The sequence below is a fragment of the Herpailurus yagouaroundi genome, unplaced genomic scaffold (assembly GCF_014898765.1).
Source record: "Herpailurus yagouaroundi ecotype Mexico unplaced genomic scaffold, PumYag 162, whole genome shotgun sequence".
Taxonomy (NCBI): domain Eukaryota; kingdom Metazoa; phylum Chordata; class Mammalia; order Carnivora; family Felidae; genus Herpailurus; species Herpailurus yagouaroundi.
Window position 1 is genome coordinate 18,857,230 of NW_024412403.1, and position 19,009 is coordinate 18,876,238.

The 19,009-nt window shown below is 41.0% G+C and overlaps 1 protein-coding gene and 1 non-coding gene across 8 annotated transcripts in view; both read left to right on the forward strand.

Moving 5' to 3' along the window:
- The window catches only part of APP (amyloid beta precursor protein), a 275,601-nt gene that overhangs the window by 209,114 nt on the left and 47,478 nt on the right, over nucleotides 1-19,009 (forward strand). For all 7 annotated transcript variants that reach the window (XM_040484123.1, XM_040484124.1, XM_040484121.1 and 4 more), the window contains 2 exons: nucleotides 1,692-1,820; nucleotides 2,714-2,813. In XM_040484123.1, coding sequence (XP_040340057.1) covers nucleotides 1,692-1,820; nucleotides 2,714-2,813 — 229 coding nt within the window. The remainder of the gene's footprint in view (nucleotides 1-1,691; nucleotides 1,821-2,713; nucleotides 2,814-19,009) is intronic.
- On the forward strand, nucleotides 12,751-12,855 carry LOC121036545 (U6 spliceosomal RNA). The gene has a single exon (XR_005793381.1). It is a non-coding gene; the product is annotated as a U6 spliceosomal RNA (small nuclear RNA).

The following is a 19,009-nucleotide window of genomic DNA, read 5'->3' on the forward strand; positions in this document are numbered from 1 at the left end:
GTGGCCTGCAGACAGCTAAAGCAAGCAAGTACAGGGTACCCTCTCTGCATCAGGCACTGGGTACTGTGTGATCCCTGATAAAGAAAGACCAAATCTGGCCCTTAAAGATGTCACAGTTCAAGAAAGCAGTCAGAAACATAAGTAATTGGGGGCGTCCGGGTGGCTCAGTCACTTAAGCATCCGGTTTTTGATCTTGGCTCAGGTCATGATCTCATGGTTTGTTGGATCCAGCCCCACGTCAGGCCCTGTGCTGAGAGCAGAGCGCGGAACCTTCTTGGGTTTCTCTCTCTCTGTCTCTCAAAATAAGTAAACTTTAAAAAGAAAATACAAGAGAAATAATTTAATAGACTGTGGTAAGTGCAATAATGGAGATATATGTAGCATTTCATGGGGTATAAAAAAAGGATACCACTTCTCCCCGGGATATCGGGGAGGTGACCCCTAACTCAGCCAAAGGAGAAGAGCAGGAACATCCCATAAAATACTACAGCCTTCACCCTATTCCCAATATACCATCTCTGGAAATAAATTCTGTACCTTCCAGCTAGTTTTCAAGGTGCCCATGACCTGGTTAGTAATAACTGGGTTTGCCCAAATGGCGAAAATTCTATTCCTGACATGAACTTTCATAGGGTTCGTTTGCTTGTTTGTTTGTTTTAATGAAGAAGAAATGTGTATCTTTAGAAATCACTTCACAAAATCACATAGTAGGATGCTATAGTAGAATACACATAGCAATGGAATCATTGAAGGCAAAGGAGCCTTTGTCCTTTTTTTATTAGGATGAATGTTTTCAAGTAACTCTAGAGTAAAAATGAAATATAACCAATCAGGAAAAAAAAAAAAGCACCTAAGAAACTTAATTGTTGTTGAAAGAATTAGAATCTGATGGCATAGAAAGAATTTAATTACATTTCAAAGTAAAATAACTACAGTTTCACATTGGCCTTTCTCCTGGGAAACTAACGTGCCTGAAAGCTTGTGAGTTATACCTTGGCCTACAAATTAGTAGTGGTTAAGTTGTCTATTATTTTTCTCATCTTGATTATTGTATTTTATATGCTACTGGTGATGGGGTTATTTCTGCAGTGTTACTATGGAGATAACCACTAAGACTACGCATGTAGAAATGTAGTCTTACATATGCCCCTATGTATTTGGTTGGGGAGAGGGGAGGGACCTAACGTAAATATTACAGCTCCAAAACCATCTCTTTGGGGCACCTGGCTGGCTCAGTTGGTTGAGCGTCTGACTCTTGATTTTGGCTCAGGTCATGATCCCAGGGTTGTGGATGGAGCCCCACATCAGGCTCTGCGCTGAGCATGTAGCCTGCTTGAGATTCTCTTTCTCTCTCCCTCTGCCCCTCTCCCCCCCTTGCACATACTCTCTCTCTCTCTCTTAAAAATAAAAATCATCTCTTTCTGTAGCAGTATACTGCCATTTAAAAAGAAAATGTTGATTATGGACAGTCATCCTGTATGCCGAATGCTAAATGCTCTTGTCAAAATGAAAAATGGCCAATCAACTAAGTAATTACCCATTAAGAAAGTAGTGGGAAAATTGCAAAAAGATGACTTATAATCCTTTCACATGATGGGATGAGTTCGTAGGATCTCTGACCCAGAACCCCTGGAAGAAGCAGTATTTTGCACAGACCTGAAAGGTGTGGGGTTTTTTTTTTTCCACGACAGCCTCGTCATGTGTTCAACATGCTAAAGAAGTATGTCCGCGCTGAACAGAAGGACAGGCAACACACCCTGAAGCATTTTGAACACGTACGCATGGTGGACCCAAAGAAAGCTGCTCAGATCCGGTCCCAGGTGAGCACTGAGTGTGGTCATCATGTGCAACCTTGATAGCACAGTGGCCTTGCAAGGTATTCCCTGAGTACTTATGGGCACTTGACCTCTGTAGCAAGAGTTCTTTAAAACCTGGTAAATTCTACAGGCTTGTCTTACACCAACATGGGCTTTGACGTTTCCTGATTTATGAAAATAATAAGGAATATAAAAATCCTGAGTGTCCATGGTGCCGATTCTTAAGGATCCATTTAAAACTCTGATGACTAAAGTGAAGAAAACCAAAGTCGTATTAACCAAAACCTCTAAAATTGGTTCAATTAGATTGTGATGGGCAATCATAAATTCCACTGCTACCACAGTGCTTGGATATAAATGGGAGCCTAGGTGAAGCCCTTGTAATAATGTGTTTTATTCACATTCCCAATGGTTGACAGATGAAATCTACCTCTGGCAATCTGAAATTTTACATTTCCTGAAATAGAAGAATTTTAAACAGGTAGGTAGGTGGGTAGGTCGATCAATCAATCGATCGATAGAAAAAGAGGGAGGAAGGAAAGGATGGAAGGGGGGAAGAGAAAGATCCAGTCAAATTGAAATGTGTTCCTATCTTTTGGAAAATTTGTGCAGAAATATAATTAGAGCATTAGGGGTTACTTAGGGAGTCTAAATATTAGGAATCAGTGTTGGGCAGAAATGCTCTTTTCAGTTGGCCTTGTAATTTATGGCTCCAAGCATACAATACAGTAGGAACTTGAAAACAGCTCTGAAGTTAGAGAATAAAAAAATGGAAGAACAAGAAAAATAAGAATGCCCTTTTAGGTCACAAGTTCCAGCATTTTGTCAGTTTTATTTTGGAAATTTGTGTCTATCTGTGGTGCTCAGTGAGGAAAAAACTTTTCCCTTTATCGCAGGTTATGACACATCTGCGTGTGATTTACGAGCGCATGAACCAGTCTCTGTCCCTGCTCTACAATGTGCCTGCCGTGGCCGAGGAGATTCAGGATGAAGTTGGTAAGTCAGCTGCTCTTTTCATGCCGAACCTTTAAACATTGTTCTCTCCTGTAGGAGAAAATCAGGTAACTGAGTTCATCTGCAGCAGGAATCTCCAGTGCTCTGATCTATGGAAGGAAAAAGAACAGACTTCACTTTCACAGTGAAAGATCTCGCGGGGCAGGGCGGGGGGTAGGGGGGAAAGAACTAATCATAACCTTACACGTGGGCATGATATTTCCATTTTATGGGTGAAAGAGCTCAAACCTAGAATTTAAGAAATTTACTTGCCTGTGTCCTTGTCACATGTCCTCCGTAGTAGAGCAAGAGCACAAAACCGTGTCTTCTGACATGGAAGTTCAGTAACCGTTCTTTCTGATGCCCCGCCCCCAATGGCCATGTGTGTTCTCTGAACCGTGTTGTTGTTTAAACTTCAGTAAATATGTGCCTCTTATCTTTAATTAAGGCTTTATTTTGACATAATCACACACTCATGGAACACTAATACAGAGAGGTCCAGTATACACATCACCCCCCTTCCTCAACAGTAACATCTTACAGAACTATGATACGTCCTCAAAACCAGGAAATTGGCGTTGTGTGTCCACTGTCTTTTATGTCCCTAGTTTTCCTAACGTCATACTTAATATTTCAAATCAGTGCGTTTTCACATTTTTGTTTTTCTTAGAAAGGGAGTAAAGTATCGCATAATATCATTCTCCACAACACGCCCCCGCCAAATGCCCATATTTGTTTGGCTTTACCACGCAAAAGCCCATAGATGGCAGTTATGTTAATGAATCTTTCAATCTAAAGGAAATGTATGTGTCCTGGAGATTGGTCCATCAGCTGTCAGGAAATAAGCAATATATCCCTGTCCGTAACAAACCTGCCCTTTGTTAATTGGGTTGGAAATAGAGGTAGGTTGTCTGAAATCAGAACACCCAGGACGTTGTAGATGGGTACGCCCATTACAGGAATTCCTCCTGTAAAAGTGCCTGAAACACCACTTGGCTTGCTTTGTTACATTTCGTGCCAATGCTATTGTACTCTTTCTTTTCTAGCTCAGTCCTGCCTTGTAAATATTGTGTGTATTGCTCTCAAGTACTCGGCATGTATCAGGTGATGGCGGTCTGCTCATACTGTGTGTTAACAGATGGATTCAAGTATCCTTCAGGCTACATGGTTAAAAAAGAGACTTCATGATAGTGTTCTCTAAACTTCTACTCAAGTCAGTGTTGACCAAGATCTTAAGAGGACAGTCCGGAGAGTTTTTAATGTAGACCATGGATTGAAGACAGGCTTTCCAATTAATCTTTCATGCTATTATATTTCTAAAAGAAATGAGTATTCTTGTTCGATGTATTTGGGGATAGAAAATTAGAAGGAACCTTTAAATACTGTGTGTTGAGGAAGTATAAGAAAGTCCTCCAGGGTCACGTGGTTGGCTCAGTTGGTTAAGCGTCTGACTTCAGCTCAGGTCATGATCTCTCAGTTCGTGGGTTCAGGCCCTACATCAGGCTCTGTACTGACAGCTCAGAGCCTGGAGCCTGCTTTGGATTCTGTGTTTCCCTCTCTCTCTGTCCCTTCCCGACTCGTGCTCTGTCTCTTTCTCTCAAAATTAAACACATTTAAAAAGAAAGGAAGGAAGGAAGGAAGGAAGGAAGGAAGGAAGGAAGGAAGGAAGGAAGGAAGGAAGGAAGGAAAAGAAAAGAAAGAAAGAAAGAAAGAAAGAAAGAAAGAAAGAAAGAAAGAAAGAAAGAAAGAAAGAAAAAAGAAAGTCCTCCAGGGATGCCTGGGTGGCTCGGTTGGTTAAGCGTCTGACTTGATCTCACAGTTCATGGGTTCGAGCACCTCATCGGGCTCTGTGCTGACAGCTTGGAGCCTGGAGCCTGCTTTGGTTTCTGTGTCTCCCTCTTTCTGCCTCTCCCCAGCTCACTAGCTCCCTCTCTCTCTCTCTCTCTCTCTCAAAAATAAATATTAAAAAAATAAACATAAGAAAGAAAGTCCTCCAAAAAGTTGTAGAAGGGACAAAATCAAAGAAATCATCACTCTTAATGAAGTGGAGTTCAGATCTTCTGGATGAATGCATTTTTGCCTCATACCTGTCTTAATAAGCTTATTTTCTTATGTGTCTTCAACTGAGATGCTGTTAGTAATACCAAACTATAGGGGAATAAGCTATTGCAAAGGATTAGAAAGTTAATGACCTCACCCAGTAATTATGGTGGACTCTTTCTCACTAAATTATCAGAGCTTTTTATTCAGCAAAATGCTACTGAAAACAGTGGCCACTCATGAGTTCCACTTCCACAGAACAGATGGTGATTCAGCTATCTTGAGTGTTGCAAAATGCCCAAGAATAGGACAATACAGTGAACTTCAGATCTCAGTTGACAGGGAGGATATTCACATAATTTAGAATCGTGGGATTTTTTTTTTTTCTTACAAAAAAGCAAGCCTCAACTCTGAAGTTGGATTATGAGCATGTTGTTTAAAAAAAAAAAAATTTGTCCTTCTAAATGTACTAGATATCAAATCCTAAAATAATCTTTTAAAAAAAAAATCCTTCTTGCTTCCATTTTTAAATGGCTGTTTTCTGTAGAACAAGGCGTTTGCCTTAATGAATGTCCATGAAGTAGACCTATTTGCCTCCGATTAGAGCTCCCAGTATCAAAGCTATGGAAGAGAGCACCCTGGGGAGAATGCCTTTTCTGGATTGAGCTTAGTTATCTTCTTCATTTGAAGGAAGATTTAAAAATAACTCACTTTTAGGGGCGCCTGGGTGGCTCAGTTGGTTGGGCAACCGACTTCAGCTCAGGTCATGATCTCACAGTTCGTGGGTTCAAGCCCTGCGTCAGGCTCTGTACTGACAGCTCAGAGCCTGGAGCCTGCTTCGGATTCTGTGTCTCCCCCTCTCTCTGCCCCTCCCCTGCTCACTCTGTCTCTCTCTCAATAATAAATAAACGTTAAAAATTTTTTAAAAAATAACTCACTTTCAAAGGACGAATCTAGATGAAAGAAGGTCGGCAACAGTGCTAATCTGTTTAAGCATAGTGGGAGCCCTTCATAGTATTCTCTTTCCTTTTGTAAAAGTTTTAAATTTTCCACGGTAGAAGTTGTTGGGGTTGGTTTTTGTTTGGTTTTTAGCCTACTTTCTAAATAGGATCTTCATAGATTTCTTCCAGTTTACTTCTTGTACTCTTTCTAATAATTTCGGGTAGTCTTTGTCATTAGTCTGACTTGCATTTTTTTTTTTAATTTTTTTTTTCAACGTTTATTTATTTTTGGGACAGAGAGAGACAGAGCATGAACGGGGGAGGGGCAGAGAGAGAGGGAGACACAGAATCGGAAACAGGCTCCAGGCTCTGAGCCATCAGCCCAGAGCCCGACGCGGAGCTCGAACTCACGGACCGCGAGATCGTGACCTGGCTGAAGTCGGACGCTTAACCGACTGCGCCACCCAGGCGCCCCAGTGACTTGCATTTTTAATATAATCAAACTTTAAATGTTTATTTATTTTTTGAGAGAAAGATAGAGAGCAAGCAGGGGAGGGGCAGAGAGAGAGAGAGGATTCCAAGCAAGCTCCACACTGTCAGCACAGAGCCTGACTCAGGGTTCAGGCCCATGAACCATGAGATTGTGACCTGAGCCAAATCCAAGAGTTGGATGCTTAACCGACCAAGCCACCCAGGAGCCCCTATATAGTCAAATTTTAGATTTAGAGCCAGTTCTGTGCAAGTAAGAAGGATACTAAAATTTAGATCCACTGGCAAAGCAAGATTGGAAGTACCTGTGAATGCATGCCTGCTGTATAAAAGTTTGTGCTTATGAATGTGGGCAATTAGGACATGTTTAATGCAGTAAAATATCTAGAGAAAAAATAACAGTAGTTTTATTAAATAAGGAAAACAGGTGCTCTTGAAGGGTTTTTGCCAGTCTCAGGAACTGCTGGAAGCTTTAGTGGCACAGCTGTATCTGTTTCACTAAATTTATGTTCCCATTAGAGTAGAATTCTCTGATAGGAACAAAAATGAGGAAGAAACTAGCCATAGTAGAAAGAAGGGAAGGGCATGGATTGGCATGAAATTTGTACGAACGGTAAAGTGACTGACTGGACCATAGCATTCATCATGCCAGTGAATTCGGCTCTGGCCTTGTTCGCCATTTTGCTTTCCTGAAGAATCCGCTCTGTCTGTGCTATTTCACTGTTAACCCCAGGAAATTCCAAATCCCTAGGTCTAGCAACAGCCTGTCCACTAAATCCCAGTAACATATCCCAGACTATCAGAATATCCCACACATTGCTCACACTTCAGCCAGTGTGTATAAGGAAGAAATCACTGTATTTCTCTTGAAATTGATTCATACTACAGTCTCCATTATGGGTTCTCCCAGTTGACCTATATTTATCCATGACACCTTCCTCTCCTGCAGCCATGATTTCTTACCATTCTCAAGACCTGTAAATGGTTCTTCCTTGTTTCAAAAATGGCACCCTTCAATACTCAACTGAAATGTCCATGCTCCTATAAAACCTTGACTAGTGTATAGGGAGCAAGAGAGAAGGGCTGGTAGTTGAGTGACAGCCATGTAGCAAACTAATGTGTATGTGTTAGGATGATGTTGACAGTCCAAGTTGTTTGTGAACATTCACCCTTGAGGTCCAGGGCCACCACATACAGATGCGGCAGGTGGTTTAAGTGAAGAGTACAGCTGACGTTCTGCATCCCACTCACAGAGCCAAGCCCTCTGATGTTGGGCCATGTCCACTTGAAGAAGCAGAGCTTTCTTGTAATTCACCCAAATGCAGCATGGGAGCTAGCGACAACACTGATGAATTCAATGATAGCATCCGCCGTCTGCAGTTGCAAAAACCAACCGAACCTTAGAGAGAGGTTGCTAACTCGTCCTTACAGATTGTAGTGGTGATGGTGACGTTGGACCCAAGGTCCACCCAAGTCCAACATTCATGCTTTCTCTGCTACCCGTTCTCTCTCGCATAGAATTTTCTTCTGCTTAACCACAGCGTCTAAAGCACCATGTATCCACCTCTAACACTCCACTTGGTATTTAATTCTTTGTTTACATGTCTACCCACCCCACATCCTCTTCCCGGACACGTCTTGGTCTTCTTTGCATCCTTAGGATCTAGCAGAGGACCTGGTGTTTATAGGTATTAGTAATTGTAGACAAGGTTGAAGCAAATCCCCAGGTTGCAAGATAGATGCTCCTTCACTTAGGTTGATCAGATGGACTCCTTCATAACCCCAAAGACCCACCCTGAGCTCCTTCCTTAGCGTCTAACGATGTTGCACCAAACAAATCTCTTTCCTTGGCTACAGCATCCTCTGTGGCTGTAAATGATCAAGCCAACAAACTGGGTGCAGTTGACAAAGGTATCAAAGCAATTTGATATAATTTCCATGACCCTCTGCTCTTTGGTTATCTGTCCAATTCACATACTTTGACACTCGACTTACTAAGTATGTTGTCTGGTTTGACTCTCCTGTCGATCAGAGTCTGAGGCTATTTATTTGATTTGCTTCCCCAGTAAGTAGGATTATCAAAATGGCCCTCTTGGTTTTATAAAAGCTTCTTTTCTTATTATTTTATAACAATTTTTCAGTTCGGTTTGAATTATTATGTGCAAGTTCCCAGGCACAGCCATATATTACTTAATGTTTTCCCTTTTAAAAAAGTCATTTGCATGCAAATTATGAAGTTTTATTGCAAAAAAAAGGGCTTAAGACATTGTAGACGGGAAAAAAATCCCCTCATTCATTTAAAATAGCTGTTTAGGACTTTGCTTTTCATTCAGCAAATGATAGAATCCATATTTTAATGAAAATATGCACCCTCTTGAGTGTCCATGTTCTGTTTTAATTGTCTTTTAACCCTTCCAAAAGGCAGAGTCCCTTCACCTCTGCTGTTCAGCTCAACCTTCACGTTGGCAAATTGCTATCTCAGAATGGTTGGGTTTTTTTGCCCTTTGTAATCTTCCTTAAGTCTGTGCTAAAAGGATTCTTTTCTACCTTTTCTATCAGCTCTGAGGTTATTTATCAAACGTGCTTCCTTTTGCAGCTACCTCAAGGCTAAAACTATTGGGGCTCACAACTGAGAGATGGCTGTATCGCAGAACGCGGTGATAACCAATTTATGAGAAAGGCAGTAGGAAGGAAGGGGGAAAGGAAGGCATAATTGTTTCATACCCTGGGATTGTTTTTTTCCTTTTAGCATTCAAAATTAATAAAAACACATATTATTATAAAACAGATGTTGGAAGGATCTCTGGCTGAATAAATCCACAGTGAATGGGGTAGGATTGAAATATGTGGCAGGAGACCAAGAAACTAGTGCTAATGAAAGAATGCTTCTAATTTATTATTACAATTTTACTGTGGCCTCTTGATAAAATGTTCTACTCTTTGGGAAAAATTCAGCATGTTTATTTCAAAGACAGTGTTTCCATTCTCTGCCCCTAACAAACCTATTGATTTTGGGATTTAATGAATCCAAAGTAGTCTAAGTTTAAAATAGAATATTTACAGCACTTGCCAAACCAACAGAATGGGACATTCATTTGTGCCGAGAATTTTAAGTATCCTTATATGTATAAGTCTTAGTCAAGGAAGGGAATCAAGGAGAAAATAAATCCTAAGAGAAAGTGAGAGAGAGAGAGAGAGAAAGAGAGCTATCAACTTATTCGACTCATACTCTTCATTTTTCATAACGAATGACTTCTCAATTAGGTAGATTTTATATTTATTTTTTATTTTATTTTATTTATTTTAGAGAGAGTGTACACGAGGAGGGGGAGGGGCAGAGATAATCCCAAGCAGGCTGTACGCTCAGCGTGGAGCCCAACTCAGGACTCCACAACCCTGGAATCATGACCTGAGCCGAGAAAGTCAAATGCTTAACCGACTGAGCCACACAGGCACCCCTGGGTTTGTTTCTTGACTCTCAATTCCATTCCTTTGCTCTGTATGTCTGTCTTCTTACAGTATGACACGGTTTTGATTACTGTAGCTATGTAGTAAGTTTTGAAATTGAGAGGTATGAGTCTGCCACCTTTGTTCTCTTTTTAAGATTGTTTTGACCGTGTGGGGCCCCTTGCTTTTCATATGAATTTTAGGGTCCTTTTTTTTCCCCCCATCTCTGCAAAAAAGAGAGTGGCAATTTTAAAAGGGATTGCATTGGATCTGTAGATCAATCTGGGTGGTACTGCTGTTGTTTTTAAAGCACCATCGCTCCTTGAAGAGGTATCCATTATGAGATGACTCCACTCTGACCCCATTTATGAGGGTAACTAACTGTCTAGAAGTAGGAGGAAAATTAATTTAGCAAACTGTCACCTTTTACTCGGAATTTTGCTTTTTCTTTAATTACGATGAGCAGTACACGTCAGTAGTTTTTGTCTGTTGTCGTGCCGTATCTCGTGTGTGTGTGTGTGTGTGTGTGTGTGTGTGTGTGTGTGCACCCTGACCACGTGGGTGAAGCTGAGGCAGTGCCTTCCACACTAAGCTCTACCAATTCCTCTGATGGTCCAGCGCAGCTCTGCAGTTTTCTATTAACTCATCAGCTCTTACGTATGGCCCTATAATTTGAATCAAATTCCAAAAAGAAATCCTTAGCAACTAAAAATGATTGAGGAGTAAAGTTTGACCACAGTGATGGCTGCTAGGCTACTTCTTGGCATAGAACCTTACAGCAGATGTGTCCTGAATTTTTTTTTTTTTCTTTGGTCGAGTCTTGGGAACAACCAGTGATCTTAGACTGGAAGAAAGCTGGTGATTTTGTTTTCTGCAAGCAGCTGCCGTCAAGGTCCGTATTTTTAAAAAAGGAGAAAAAAATGGCAGTATTTCTGCCACCCTGGATATAGAGATGCATTGAAATTGAGATTAATTTTGAAATATATTTCCACAAAGACTCACCAGGAATGAGATGGATGTGTTTGCATGTGAGGCAAGGTATGGAAGGAATGTTAATTTGCCTCTTGCTGTTTAACTCAGAAACACATTTGACAGTGTATTCCCCTAGTTAGCCCCATTACTTTTGGTTAACTGTTCTCCTGTCATATATACTGTGGGCTGCTTGAGAAAGTCAGTCATGGACAGCGGGGAACCATTTCTGATCGAGAATAAGAGATCAACCCGTGAACCTGTTTCAAATTATGAGGTACTTGTGCAAAGGAATGTTGACTGGGTATGAATCAAAATACTATTCAGAAAGAATCTTTTGGACTGAGAGTCAGAAACCAAGTGGTCAGAGGCCCAGGACAGGGGTACTACTTAATTTCAACTATTATGCACAGATTTATTGACCTAAAACAGTGGGTTTAAAATAGCCTATTTAATATGTTTAATTTTTTATAAATATTATTTATTTACCTATGCTCGTGGAAACATGAGTTAAGGGCACCTGGTTGGCTCAGTTGGTTAAGTGTCCAACTCTTGATTTCGGCTCAGGTCATGATCCCAGGGTCGTGGGATTGAGCCCCGGGTCAGGCTCTATACTGTGCATGGAGCCTGCTTGGGATTCTCTCTCCCTGTGCTCCTCCCCAACTCATATTCTCTCTCTCTCTCTCTCTCTCTCTCTCTCTCTCTCTCTCTCAAAAAATAAAAACATGAGTTATATCTTACTGCATCTTGGACACAGTAAATGGTAATGGTGACTCCCTATATCGTGTATGGCTCTGTCTTTGCTTTTGGTTTAGGTGGCACTTAGAGCAGTCTGCCCATCTCCTCAGAGCAGATGGAAGAACCATGTGTTCAGCTTCCTCTTTAACAGTGAACTTGGTAAAGCTGGTCCAAAGACCCACAGAGACCAGAGATACTATCATCTCCAGGAAGGAAGAAGGGGCAGCTACCAGGTTCATGCCTCTCGGAAGCAATAGCCTGAGCCAGTCTGGCCTTGGCAAACTAGTCGTGTCTTCTCTTCCAGAGGCTGTAACAGCGAGGTGTGGCCGCGAGGCCATAGCCAGCTGCTTCTGAAGCTTTGCCAAGTTATGGAGGAACTTCCTGGGACATGAGCAGCGGAGGGCTGAGAGTGCAAGAGGGAGCATCTCATGTTAATATGGCTGTACTTACTAGCACTTTGTACTGTTTTCATTTAGGAAACTCTAGAAGCAAACCAAATTTCACATTCTGGGTTTAGGGCGGGGGTTTTTTGGGGAGGTTGAAAGACTGCTGTTCACAATTTTAAATTAGTCACTCTTTTGTGAAAAAACGTACCTTCATTTTGTTGAGTACTAAGACTCAAAAGAATTAAAATGGGTTTTCTCTCAAATGGTAGTCAGTTTATGTGATAAAAAGGAAGGTGCCAATATGCTCTTTTTGATATGACATACACCATAAGGAAAGTAGTGTGTCTGTAGCTGGATATGAAGGCATTAGTCGTTCATTAATCATTCATAATGTGACCTTTCTTTATTACATTAAAACTGTTTTCTTTACCCAGGCACCTGGTGGCTCAGTCGGTTAAATGTCTGGCTATTGATTTCAGCTCAGGTCATGATCTCACAGTTCGTGAGTTCAAGCCCCACATTGGGCTCTGTGCTGAAAGGCGCAGAGCCTGCTTGGGATTCTCTCTCTGCCCCTCCCTGCTCTCAGTCTCTCTCTCTCTCTCTCTCTCTCTCAAAAAAAAATATTAAAAAAGGAAAACTTTTCTTTACTTAATGACTATGACCAAACAACATACACTTCTTGCTGTTTGTAAGTCTCCAATGATACCAGTAAGTCATTTTCTAAAATTTTCACTTATGAAACTTTGTTCGTAACTTTGTTACAGCTAATAGTTACAGTTTTTAAATTGTTACAGTTTTCTATTATCAAACAGATTTTATAAAATAAAAAGAAAACTAAGGATACCTTTGCCACTGACCTATCACTAACAAACACTGCAGTTCTCAGTAACCACTCACAGAATTTGTAAGCAGTACTAGAAGGTTTCAGAAGTATCTCCGTGTAGCACACCTGCTAAAATTGAAACAATGAAGAAAAGATTAACACGGCTCCAACACGAGTATGAGATGCAAATTTCTGGAGTGTCCCATATTTTTTTTTTTATCTCACTTATATCTAGAGTATAACTAGAGGTATCTGGCGTAATAAATTCAGAGACTGAAAGTTGAATAGTAATTGTCAGGTCCTGGGGGAAGGAGGAAATGGAGAGTTAGGGTTTAATGGTGCAGAGTTTCAGTTTAGGAAGATAAAAAAGTTCTGGAGAAAGATGGTGGCGATGATTTCATGACACTGGCTGTATTTAATGCCAATGAACTCTGCACGTGCAAATGGTTAAACTAGTAAGGTTTGTGTTATGTACGTTTTGCCATAATAAAAGTACATACACATTTATTTATATCATTTGCTGTGGTAAACAGCAAGGGAATCCAAGAATCAAGGATGTTGGGTCTTCCATAAGTATTTATTAAATGCCTACCATATTCCAGATTCCATGCTCATTGGTAGATATATTGCAGGTGTAGAGCACAATCTTTCCTACTTAGAATCTACCTGGGGAGACTTTGGGTAAAGATAGTCGGGAAGGAGACTTTGCTCATTAAGCTGAGGGATGTCGATTGCCATGTCTCTTGATATTCGGTAGTAACATCTGACAGCCATTCCTTCCTTACTCACCGAAGATTATTAGAGGAGGGAACCTTAGTTTTCAGCTGGCTCAACTACATCGTTTCATAAGCTCAGAGAAACGGTGATGTGCCCAGCATCGTACGTCTGCTTAGTAAGACCTGAAGACCCACTCCGTTCTGATGTCTTTGTATCCCCTGGTATTTGTTCTACCTCACCGCTGACACCTAGCTAAACAAAACTGGGTTTGGAGAGCTACTTATTCAGCCTCAACAACTTTTCTTTGAAAGTGTCCCCTCTTTCAGCAGATATGACTCAGGAGAGATGGCTTCCAAAGTTCAAAGACCCAACACCCTTGAATACTTAAGTCAATGCTAAGGTGTTTAGAAAGGACATAAAAATCGGCTACGTTGTACCTTTTGCAGGACTTTTTGTCACATTTGTATTCTGTATTTGCTTAAAAGTCATTTATCAACACACGGAAATTGACCACTACCATGCCTTCTCGTACATAATTACCACTAGATTTTTCTATGCAGGACAAGCACAGATTTCTCTGAAAGCGTAAGGTGATAATCGCTAGCCAGGGCTTAATCGCTTGTCAGGGATCTGACATAAAGGTTTTAGCTCTGTGAATGTCAGTGGCTGAAGACCTTCAAGTCATTCACAGCGTTAGGCAGTCTCCCAAGCCAGGACAGGGAACCATTTTCACGACTGTGTGGGCGTAGTTCATTTGGTGCCACTCAAATGTATTTAGAAAAAGGAATAGAGGAAGAAAGAAAAAGAATTTAATGGAAGATTTTATGGATATTTTTTGTAAGTTTATCTTACATACTTGGTTACCTTCTTTTTGATGACTAATTTTCTTTTTTGCTTTCTTTTCATAAAGACTCACTTGGTCCTCAAAATAACCATGGACAGGCAGGGCGGATACTTATTCCTTTTGTTCTGCGTGAACCTGACTTTCCAGGAGAGCTGATAATATCCCTACAGTCCTGGCCTGGATACATTTATTGATGCTGTTCTGTTTGTCTGCAGCACCCATGCCCAATCAGCTTTCAAAACCCCACCTCTCATGTTATCTCCCTTTTTAAACCTTTGATTAACACAAAACATGTGTCCTCTGATCATATATTTTGTATATTACATGTGTCCACTATTGTTTTGATGTGTGCATAGTCAACTAATTGCCACATCCTAAGTAAAAGCTCTTGGAGGGTATGAATCAAATCTCATGCATTTGTCTCTCCTGAAGCAGATTTTCAATATAAGTAATTACAGATGCCTGTCTCCAAGGATTTCTTCAGTTAGAACCGTTCTAGGACTGGCACTATCAGCATCCCCTGCAAACTTGTTAGAAATGCACATTCCCCAGGGCGCCTGGCTGGCTCAATCAGTAAAGTAAGCAACTCTTGATCTCGGGGTCGTGAGTTCAAGCCCCATGTTGGGTGGAAAGATTACTTAAATAAACTTTAAAAAAAAAAATGCACATTCTCTGGTCCCAGCCCTGACCTTCTGAACCAGCAACACCGGGGTGAGGATCAGCGATCTTTTAGCAAGCTGTCCAGCTGACCCTGATGCATGCTAAACTTTGTGAACAACTGATTTAGAATGTATTTAACTTGCGAAAAGTGAATAAACAGTAAGGATCTGTCCTAGCACCCCAGGGAGCCCGTTTTATCACGTAAATCCACATGACAAAAACTGCATGCCACAACAAAAATGTTTAAGAAGAAAACCTGAGTGAATTATTGTATCTGCTTCATTCATAGACTACAGCAGCTCTAGTTCACAGGAAAAGATAAATAATTACTGAGCAGTCATAGACGATGCACAACTCTCATGATTAAATAGTACAAATCAAAACATAATTTTTTCAAATTAGTCATTTTAAAAATCTTGTCCTACTACTGTCACGACAAGGGTAAGTGGAAAGTCACTTACCTAAGCTACGGCCCAGTATAAGGGTGTAACCTGCAGGACCATTTGACTCTCCCTAACAAATATAAAACGTGCCATCTTTTCTAATTTCGCACCAGATGCCTGCGGATACACTGGGACACTTGTGAAGACACTGCTGCTTATAATTTTCATGCCCCTCAGTACTGCTTATACTTTTTTGATAAGCATTACGACCTTTAAAGTAACTATTAGAAAAGGATGAATGATATACAAGACTCAGTTTCCCCTTCTCAGACACCTCTTTAGTTTATCTTTCTCTCATTTTGGGGTTCAGTGCCTCTAAAATTATAGGGGAACTGCAGTATGTGATGTTGGCTTGAAATGCAACGTTCCAAGAAACGAAATAGTCTAAGCCACCAATTTAAATAACCAGTGAAAGCATTAGAACATCTCTGTTTTCTTCTCCCAGGATTTTATTTAAATTCCATGGTCACCCACAAAGCTCTCAGGTTTTCTGTAATTCTGGTGAAAAGGAATGGAATACTTCCTACTACACGATTGCTATCCTTTCTATTTATTAGGGTAGTTGATGTCAGTCAAAGTGAGTTCTAGAAGTCCTTAGCAATTTTCTTTTGTCTTTTTTTAAATAATTTTTTAAGTTTATTTATTTAGAGAGAGAGACAGCATGAGCCAGGGAGGGGCAGAGAGAGAGGAGAGCGAGAATCCCAAGCAGTCTTCATGCTGTCATCACAGAGCCCAGTGCAGGGCTCGAATTCACGAAACTGTGAGATCATGACCTGAGCCTGAACCGAGAGTCAGATGCTTAGCCGACTGAGCCACCCAAGGGCCCCAGCAACTTTTTTTTTTTCAATACTAAGAGCAAACAGTTGGAGCAAACTAACCCAATTAAAGTGTTTTGAGGATAGTAACAGCAATAGGAACAGCCCCTCAATTGTCTGCTAAGAATCAAATTGAATAGTTGCCAAACTGCTGTTAGCAAATGCCCATTATCATGAGGAAGAGAAAAAAGAAACTGCTTCAAGAAAAGGAGGGATAGGTGAGAATATTGGGAGGCATCTCTCTAATCCAGCATTTAGGCCGTGCCAGAACGTGTTTAGAATTTATAGGAGTCCCTCCATCAGTTGTCTTGCCTCCTTTTCCTCTTTAAGGAGGAAGTCTTCCTGTACCTGAACTATTTCCTTTAGGTATAAGAGAACTTAAGGTGACACTATCTATGAGTTTACTAAAACACGTTATCAAAAAAGGGGGGGTCCTAGAGAGCCTATCGATTATCATGCAGTCGATGTAAGTCAGATGTAGTATGAAAATATGAAAGAGACCTTGCTTTCTAGAACTCCTTGATGTAAAATGAAGAGGTAGGTCCCTTCCTACATTCAGTATGGACCTGTATCCACTCTGCTGCCTGTACCTCTTCAAAGGAGCAGAAAAGTGGAATCAGACCTTTCGTTGTTCAGATTAAGGATTCTGGCTGATTTAGAGGCTTGATCAAAATCAGAGACTTGTGAATGTGCTATAAAAACAGCCAAAGGCCACGGGGTTCCATATGTCTTGCCATAGCCCTTCAGAAATCAAAGCAGGTCTTCAGGTACTTGGGTGTGGACAAATACGATGTGTTTTCGAAAAAATAGTCACATTGGAACAGAATGTTCGCTTGTGTGGGCGATTGGGTCTGAGTGTTCTGGTTTTACATACAGCCTTGTTCATCTGGGCTTCAAGCCCTTGGAGCAACCCACTAATCGAGCAGGCTAGTATAATGAGCTGATTGATCCATAGCACATAACTTGAGCTTTCCTCACTGTTTTGTGTGGTTGCTTCACCTTTGTGCCATCAGCCCGTGGACACAGAGTATCTGGCATTCACTGATGTCTTCAGTCTGGTTGCTCTAAGCCCTTGGACCTGAAAGGCATCTCAGAGTTCATCTAACACACACCCTGTGGAAATTGTTATTCTGGTAGCCATTGTTTCTTAATGTGTTCTTGGGGCCAGTCGAAGCACAATAACCTGGAGGAATCTTTGTTAAAAATACACGTTCCTAGGGTGCCTGGGTGGCTCAGTCGGTTAAGTGTCTGACTTCAGCTCAGGTCATGATCTCACAGTCTGTGAGTTAAAGCCCCGTGTCGGGCTCTGTGCTGACAGCTCGGAGCCTGGAGCCTGCTTTGGATTCTGTGTCTCCTTCTCTCTCTCTGCCCCTTCCCTGCTCATGCTCTGTCTCTCTCTGTCTCAAAAAATAAATAAATAAAAACATTAAAAAAAAAAAAAACCCACATTCCTGGGCCCCACCTCTGAGCTACAGAAAACTGCATTTCTCTTACCCCCTTAGTTGATTCTTAAATACTCAGAAGTCTTGGGGCACCTGAGTGGCTTACTCAGTTAAGCGTCTGACTTTGGCTCAGGTCATGATCTCATGATTCATGAGTGAGTTTGAGCCCCACATCTGGCTCCCTGCTGTCAGCACAGAGCCCACTTCAGTTCCTCTGTCCCCATCTCTCTGCCCCTCTCCCACTCGCTCACGTGAGCACTCTCTCTCTCTCTCCAAAGTAAACATTTTTTAAAAATATTCAGAAGTCTTATATGAAATAGCAAAAAGTTAAGAATTCTTAAACAGCCTTAGATTACAGTTAGATTAGTCTTGAAATAGAATAGCCGTTGTTGTCATTGAGAATTAATATATCCTGGTAATTAGGCCATGTGGATTTCTAGTGGTCGCTTGTTTCCAATGCTGTGACTTGTATGAAATATGAAAGTGAAGCATTATTAACCTTGAGGTTCAGATTCGTTGGGAATTGGTTTTAGGTGCGACAGAGTTGATGGTTTTATTTATCCAAGTTAAGACTTCTTATTAACTATGAAAAAGGATTAGCATAAAGTGCTTATCAGTGTTGATTAACTGTATCTAAAAGGACTAAATAGTGCAAGCAGAGAGCAGTCTTCGGTCGGAAAATGCCATCTTTCATAACGTTTTCCCCATTTGCTTTTTCATGTGCTCTTCCAGAAACTGAATCTACTACTCTGTCTTTTCTTCCCTCTTTAGATTCTTCATTTTTTATTATAGATACTGACATTTTACTTGAAGAAATTACCCATTTAGGCTCTCTTCAAATTCAGAGTGATCTTATTTTAATAAGAAGTGAGAGGGGAAATTGACAAAATACACTTGAAGTTGTCAGCATTGTACATGGCAAACAGTAAAAGCTTATTCTTAGAGGATTGTCAGAGAGCTTAGTGCTACCTCAGGTTGTCAGAGAATTTAACGTGTGTTCTCAGGGAATTGACAAAAAAATTACCAAGAAAAGGCACGCTCTGAACCACCTCCAGGTGCCCAACCTGAGAAACAACTCACTCTGTTAAGCAACGGCATACGTATTTTGCAGGTTATACGGGAAAGCACATCATATTCCTTTGCTTCTTAAACTATCTTGTGTGGTGACTTGGTATGGAAAACACGTACCCTCTCCTTGTTTTCCCCAAAGCAAACAGACAACATAACTAGAAATGTCCCAGACACGTAGGGAAGTTGTCATTTGGACTTTTCCCTGCCACCTGTAGTGAAGGAAGAAGGTAGCAGAGGGGAGTACTTGAGAACTTCTTGGCGAATGGCCGTGAAAAATAAAGAAAACTGAAAAGCCCCAAAGGTCAGGTGCACTTCCAAACCCCGAACTGAATCACACCGGAAATAAACCACTTCCTTGTCATTTCCATGAAAGG